Here is a 7,583-nt window from a genome sequence, read left to right on the forward strand (position 1 = left end):
ACAAATATTACAACATATTATGGTTGAACTCAAATGTGGTGGTTGATAAAAGACCTATATTTATGGAAAATATGTTTGAAAAGGGTATTTTGTTTTTAAATGATATTGTTATGATACTGAGTTACAGTACCAGTCAAAAGTTTGGACACCTACTCATTCAAGGGTTTTTTGTTATTTTTAATATTTTCTACATTGTAGAATAATAGTGAAGACATCCAAACTTTTGACTGGTACTGTATGTCTTTCATGAAGTTATCGGATTTGTTTGGGAAGGTCTGCTCAATCCAAGATTACCCCGAAAATGGAGGAGGCAGGTGGCAGTGGGAGGAGGTAGGGAACTGGTCTGTCTGCCCAATATAAAGGATTAAAACTGACAGAGGAATAAAAATAGCATAAATAGGAAAGTATACCAGTTTAATTTGAGGACCAGGATGTTGACAGCTGTGCCATACAGACTGCAAAATAGCTGAGAATCGGTGTTTGATGTACTGATTCCATGGCACAGGGTGTATGAGTTGATATATAAAACAACGCAAAAATGATTGTACAGAATTCCTTGGGGGAGTGGAGGGAGAGTTTTTTTTGGGGGGGGGGGGGCTTGGATGGTCGAGGGGCAGCTCTCGGGGAACTGTGGGGGGGATCTTGGATGGTTGGTGCCCTGGCGGTTGGGAGATGGGCCGGTGGCCGATAGGTCGCTGATTTGGGTCCCCGATTTGACTTGGTGGGAGATCTGTCGACGTGCCCTTGGGCAGGGCACTTGACTCTGGTTGCCCCTGTGGATCGCTCCGCATGGGAGTCTGCTTGATGACTGAATGTAAATGTTGATCGGCTTCACTGCAGGTATATTGAATGTTTTAATATTCAATAAAAATACCAAATAACACACAAACATTGACTTGAGCCACACCTGATCAATCTGGTGCAGTGTGTCTGCTGATAGTCTGGACTATGGGCCCTGTATGCATGCTGCATTGAGAGCTGAACATACAAGGACATATCCACCACCCACCTCGTGCTGTGCATATTTCATGTGTTTTAATAATTAAAAAGCCTATTGAAAGATTCAAGGGCACATCAGCATGTGTGTGTGCATGAAACTGCAGACAGAGATGCTCTTTAAACATAGGGTCATCCAACAAGATGAGAGAGAGGACAGCTGATAGATACACAGTAGCCCACCACAGAAATATAATACCAACCACACATGGCTGCTGTCACACTAACCTGAAGACCACTGAGCTGGGGAAAACAAGGTGTTTAGGGCCTAGATTTAATCAGATCAAGTGTTAACTGACAATAGCGATGCGGATGTTTTGGCGGAACTGCGTTGAAGACGTCAAATCTTTGTCACTAAGCCACACCCGCCCCACTCACATTAGAAGTTCAGAACGAGATAATTACGCTCAAATTGAAAAATCATTCAACTAAATAATGAGGATTTCTATCAGCCTAATGGACGTGTAGATTACATCTCACATTCCACTGTTTGAACTTGTAAACAAGGCTGCATGGGATTTCTGTTAATACGACCCTATGCAGGCAATGTCTGCTTTACTGTAGGTATAATTCCAAGAGTCACTTGTGGATTTGTCAGCTCTAATGTAGTTCCACCTCCGACACTGCCAAAACAACTGCTATGCTGATATTGGTTCAAGCGGATCTAATTGAATTAAGCCCTTAGTCTGAGGCACACTGAAGCAGGCTAAACTCAGTCCCTTGGTGAGAGACTGTAATTTTACTGGATGTCATAGTACTGTACTATACCCTAGTGTGTTTCCCCATAGTGGAGTACATGTGATCTTGTATCTGACCTTTAACCCCAGGCTGTGGGTACCCTCCCTGTGAGTTTCAGCAGCTGCGATAGTGGCAGTCTGGGGGAATCATCATGGTCATTAGAGCGTCTGTCTCTTGTACAGTATCAATGCCTCATTACCACAGTTACAAGAGATGGAAAGACCCCCCAAATACCCCTGCTCCTGCCCCCCAGCTGGCACCCACCCCTAATCTTCTAGCCTGTCATCTAATTGCCCCTCAGTGCTACCCCCACCCCAAATCTTCCTCTGACCCCTCCTGTTTGCGTATATCCAGACCCTTGAGTGAACAGCCAGTCAGCTAGCTCTGTCAAGGAACATCAGAGGACTCCACCATGATCTACTTCCCTAGTGAAACTCTTCCCAGTGTTCGTCAGACAGGCCTACCCACATCTTCCACCCTAGTAATCCTCAAACAAACACACACACAACACCAGCATACTGCAAACAAAGGCCCACCACAGACCACCTCAAACACAGAGACATTTCCCTCTTTTGAGTAATGTAACAGAAATAAATATTTTCTCCTTGTCTGAAGGGATGTCATGAAAGAGTACAGGAAGAGGATTTTTACAAAAAATATCAATAACTATTGTGCGTATTGTAAATTAAACAAGCTGCTTTAGGTCAATATCTTATTTTACTTAAAAGCTCTTTCCATACACAGAGACATAATGATGCTATATACATTACATTCTTAATTATATGGGTACAGGGTAACATTTATCACACGTTGACACTATTTAAAAAAAATAAAAGTAAAAGGCTGTATATCTGTGTGCCCTGTCATAGTTCAGGCTGTCATTCCCCCTCATGCCCCTCCCATCTGTCATTTTCAGTTTCAGCCCCCCCAGGCCTTCTCTTCCCACCACATTTCCTTCTACTCCTGCCATCCTCTAACTTCCCACCATCATCTATACACACATTTATTCACACATTTACATGTTCTTCCTCCAGTACCCCATCTCAACTTCCCTCCAACCCAGATGCTCTGGTCCATCTTCTCTTTTCTCCTCTAGTTCCTGTACTCGTCTCCACAATCTCCGATGAGGCTCATGAGGTCACGCGAGCGCTGCAGCACGCCGTCTATGGTGCGCAGGTCTTGCGCCGTGAGCTCCAACTCTGGGCTGCAGCTGTGCAGGCTGTCCTTGATGTGTTCCGCCCCAGCAACGCCGAGACGACAGCCCACGATGACTCCAGCCACTGCTGGCCGGTCCAGAATGTAGCGGGTAGCCACGTTGGCAATGGAGCAGCTGTGGCCCTGGGCAACACCGTCCAAGACAACCAGCAGCTCCTGGAACAGCCCCCATCCTCCCCAGCCATCAATCACCTTCTTGTATTTACTGAGGGAGGCAGTGTTGAGCTCCACCCTGCTTGTAGGCTCTGCCTTCCCCAGATAGCGCTCTGAGAGTAGACCACCAGCTGAGAAGTAGAGGGGGGACCGAGCGATGGAGGTTTAAAAAGATGGAGGGAGGGAGGGAGGGGTTGGATACAGAAAGAGAGACAGAGACAGGGTAAAGATGAAGAAGGGAGGAGATTGGGTGAAGAGGGAAGCAGAGAAACAGCAGAGACGCATCGTCAGTTTGGACTCCATCTTAGATTGCCACCATTTTATATCACTACACCCCACATTGCAAGAGTCAATACGGAAAGGATTTCTAAAATCGCTAACACTATATTAAATGACTTGCTAATTTCAGTAATACTAATAACCATAATGCATCAAAGCAAAGCATGCAGTATCTCAGATTTTTCCCCCAACATATCTGGCGAGAGTACGTTATGTTTTTCATTACGACTTATGCGAGAGAGTCAGTCATTTCCAGGCATTATCAGATCAGAATATCAAGTGGTCCATGACTAGAATGAGCGATTATGGGTCTGTCTAAAGTTATGTGATTTACGATATAATATCGTAAGTCACATAACTTGAAGAAAACAGACCATAACCGGTCACTAAGGTTGCAACAGTAACTGTGAGCTAGCCTGGTCTAGATCTATAGGTCAGATGGGTAGGCTAAACCCCATACAGACCTGGGCCAGGCTAACTGGGACCTAATCCAACCCTTCACCACTGACTCTCTCAGTGCAGTGACATGAATGCTTGTGCTTCTTCATCCTCTTAAATGGCTAACCCCTGATGATCTAGAGCAGCCAAATAGTAGCAGTAGGAGTAGAGCAGTGGCCGTGATGACTTAATCCCATATGACCTCAGACCGGTCCTCACCCAGAGTTCCATAGGTGAGGAGCTGGATGCCGTGAGACAGGCAGACCGCCTCCATCTTAACAGCGGGCCGCTGGTCAATCAGAGAGTACTGCACCTGGGAGGAAACATCACTGGTCATTAATACTGGACATACTGAACGCTGACGCAGACTAATGTACTGAACATGCACAGATTTCACAATATTCTATAAGGCACAAGGAAATTGCCTCCCATTAAGCTAGTGAGAAAGCGAGAGAAAGATGGGGAAAACAAATGAGGGAATGAGGGAGCAGGCACTGTACCTGGTTACTGGAGACTCTGATCCCTTTGTTTGTGATCTCCTCAAGCCTCTGAGTGTCAAAGTTGGTGAGGGCCAGCTCTCCTGAAGAGTAAGAAAATAAGGAGTACATCTAAACTTGACAAACAGGCACAGCTCATCAACAAGTACACAAGGTACATGGCTGAACTGTGAATCTTAACAAAGAGCTTGTGTGCATGGGATTAGTAAATGGTTATATAAGATGACCTACGTATGAGTCCATCCTGCTGCAGGTCAGACAGGTGCCCCAGGGCATGCAGGTATCTATTATCGCTGTAGTTCCACCAGTGGAACTGCACACAGTCCAGAGAATCCACCTGCATACGGGCCATGGAACGCTGCAATGCCTTCTCCACAACCTAGTGACGAGACATATTAAAGATGTCTACACCAGGCGTGAGTTATCTTACCCTGTTATGGCTGGTGAGGGTGCAGGCTTTTGTTGCAGCCAAGTGACATAGGTGAACCAGAACAGACACCTCAAAATAGAATTAGATAAGGGAGTCTCTCACAGAGCTGAAAGTTGTCCTGAGACACTGCCCTCAAGCAGTTCTAATTGTTAATTGGTGGGTGTGATATACAGTATTTAGCTTTCAGATTTTAATGGATGGTAGACAACTTGCAGGATGATTTTTCACACACTAGTCTGTATTAAAGACTCACCTTGCGGTCCATTGGTCCAGGTCGTGGCACCCATTTGGTCAAACCCTGCAGGGTTGGTGCAGCATCATAGCTGGGTTTCGATTTCAGCTAGAAAACAGAATGCTACAATTACATTCCATGCCATCTGTGAAAAGACACTGAAATGTATTCACAAAATGTACTCATTCTGGTTGTGTACCACACTTTATATAATAACACCCTCAGTCCACATAATCCCCTCAAAGATCTCAGACACTTTTCAGTCAGACGTGAGAGACCATATAAATCTCTCCGTTTCACACGTGAGAGCAGAGCAGATGTGTCTAGTTACAGACAGGTGATTCAATCCTCAGAGAGGTTGGTGTTGGGAAGCATTCTCGGAGGACATTATTCCAGGTGTCAAAACACATCCAAGTCAAAATCGTGTGAGATGCAGCGTGCCTGGGCACTGACAAGGTCTGAAATCCAAAGGAATCAATAAATGAAGATGCAAATTTTAAAAAATCTTCAAATTAAAAAAAATTATTCATATTAAAACCAATGTTAATGGTGAAAAAAAGAGTGTGGGTGTAAGAGTGCATCTGACAATGTGTGTATGACTATGGCTTGAGGTGTAAGGGCTTTTTCATGTGTGTGTGTATAAGTGAGAGTGAGAATTTACTGATCTTCCATACACCATCTCTCCCCTGATTCTTGAGAGCGAGACTAAGCAGCCCAACCGCCGAATAGCAACTGTGCTACATTAGCTCCCTCCTGTGCCAATTCAGGGGTACTGCTCCACTTGCACACACATCTGAGATCAATGTTCATACAATCTACAATATGTACATACACTTTCAATCCAACAGGTTCATAATCTGGAGTTTGTGTGGTGTAGGTTACAACAACAATTCATACCTGGCTGTTGAAGTGTCCAAAAATCTCCTCCGCTGGTCCATAGATATCTGCCATGTCAAAAGTTGTTAGCCCAGCATCAATATAGGCTTGCATCGCCTGCACTGGAATAGGAAAAGGGGGTTTGATAATAACTGTTAGGGAAATAAAAATTGTGTGTAAAAAAATGCTATAATAGGCAGCATCATCTATTTTTTTTATTTATTATATAGTACCCATTTTTCCATTGATACTGTATGGAACTGATAGGCTATAGCTATAGCCAGCAGCCTACTACCCTGCATCTCACTCCTGGCTTACTTCTGAAGTTAAGCAGTGTTGGTCCTGGTCAGTCCCTGGATGGGAGACCAGATGCTGCTGGAAGTGGTGTTGGAGGGCCAGTAGGAGGTACCCTTTCCTCTGGTCTAAAAAAACAAACATCCCAATTCCCCAGGGCAGTGATTGGGGCCATTGCCCTGAGTAGGGTGCTGTCTTTTGGATGGGACGTTAAACGGGTGTCCTGACTCTCTGTGGTCATTAAAGATCCCATGGCACTTATTGTAAGAATAGGGGTGTTAACCCTGGTGTCCTGGCTAAATTCCCAATCTGACCCTCATACAGTCACCTAATCATCCCCAGTTTACAATTGGCTCATTCATCCTGTGACTGTTCCCCAGGTTGTTGCTGTACATTAGAATTTGTTCTCAGTTAAATAAACTGGACAAAATATTGTGTGGGGCACTCACTCAAGACATTAGCTAGACGCTTAAGGTCTAAAAACGTGTGAATAAATTAGATTTTGGAGTGAACTTTTACCCTACTTTCAGTTTACCTGCTTTGGGATGATCCACCGGACCATGAGCACCTGATACCTGCCACATGCCGTTCAGGATGCGGCAGATCTCCAAGCCCCCTGCCAGCTTAACTTTGGGCACTTGAGCCATCCTAAAAAAAAATGCAGGATAGTAAACAGACTGCATTCCATTCTAAATTAAACCAATATCTAGATCAAATGCTTTCAACATTTCGGGTTGTGTACTCATCTGTTGAACTGACATCATAACTAATACAGAAATTAGCTGGTTCATTTAAACTCGACATTCATCGTACGGTTGTTGATACTTCCAGCAGCTTAGCTGTTATCAAAGTTAACTCCTTCGACGCTTAACGTTAGCTGTTATCAAAGTTATATATTTCGTCGAAGGAGTTAACTGGGGTATGCAACATTTTGGACTAAAATATTATTTACCTTTCTTTGCGATGTAGTTACTGTGTAGACGGTTTACACGGTTTACAGCCTCGGAGTATGTTTAGCTAACTACTGCTAACTGTAATAAAAAAAACATTACAAAACATATTATGCCGTTTATGCAAGACTCTGTCGTTCTTCTGCTTCTTCTTCGATGCTGTTTAACCGCGGTTGGCATCCAATAAATGTTGCATTACCGCCACCTACTAGACTGGAGTATAACTCCCTTAAACTTTGCTTAAAAAAAATATATATATATATACTACAAATACCCTACCATCTAACACTACACTCACAAAATAATAATAATAATTACCATTCTCCACTATTTAAATCTATTTAGTCCTACTTCAGGCCAACAACCAGAATGGATGGGACACCGCTACTTAACACACCCTGTAACTCTTCCGATGTCAAGTCTCACACACCCAAATACCTCTCTGCAGCTGCCACCACAACCTCTATTTTCTGTGACTTACGTTC

At 44.0% G+C, this 7,583-nt stretch overlaps 1 protein-coding gene across 1 annotated transcript; it reads right to left on the reverse strand.

The window, feature by feature from the left end:
- Window positions 1–2,432: 2,432 nt before the first annotated feature.
- Window positions 2,433–7,254, reverse strand: LOC120060745 (pyridoxal reductase, chloroplastic-like). Its single transcript, XM_039010153.1, has 8 exons — window positions 7,101–7,254; window positions 6,684–6,796; window positions 5,876–5,976; window positions 5,000–5,086; window positions 4,548–4,695; window positions 4,320–4,399; window positions 4,039–4,132; window positions 2,433–3,233 (listed from the first exon to the last, which is right to left on the reverse strand). The coding sequence occupies exons 2-8, from the start codon at window positions 6,793–6,795 to the stop codon at window positions 2,827–2,829; spliced, it is 1,029 nt and encodes a 342-aa protein (XP_038866081.1). The 5' UTR covers window position 6,796; window positions 7,101–7,254; the 3' UTR covers window positions 2,433–2,826.
- Between the last annotated feature and the right edge of the window lie 329 nt (window positions 7,255–7,583).

Source organism: Salvelinus namaycush, chromosome 16 (assembly GCF_016432855.1).
Source record: "Salvelinus namaycush isolate Seneca chromosome 16, SaNama_1.0, whole genome shotgun sequence".
NCBI classification, from domain to species: domain Eukaryota; kingdom Metazoa; phylum Chordata; class Actinopteri; order Salmoniformes; family Salmonidae; genus Salvelinus; species Salvelinus namaycush.

What these genes read in the sequence shown, in the direction of transcription:
- LOC120060745 (XM_039010153.1), bottom strand. Translation starts at nt 6,795, where the DNA reads ATGGCTCAAGTGCCCAAAGTTAAGCTGGCAGGGGGCTTGGAGATCTGC. An exon ending in TTGGACACTTCAACAGCCAG is followed by an intron (nt 5,087 to 5,875) that starts GTATGAATTGTT and finishes TCTGTTTTCTAG; the next exon opens with CTGAAATCGAAACCCAGCTA. An exon ending in CTGGACCAATGGACCGCAAG is followed by an intron (nt 4,696 to 4,999) that starts GTGAGTCTTTAA and finishes TCTCGTCACTAG; the next exon opens with GTTGTGGAGAAGGCATTGCA.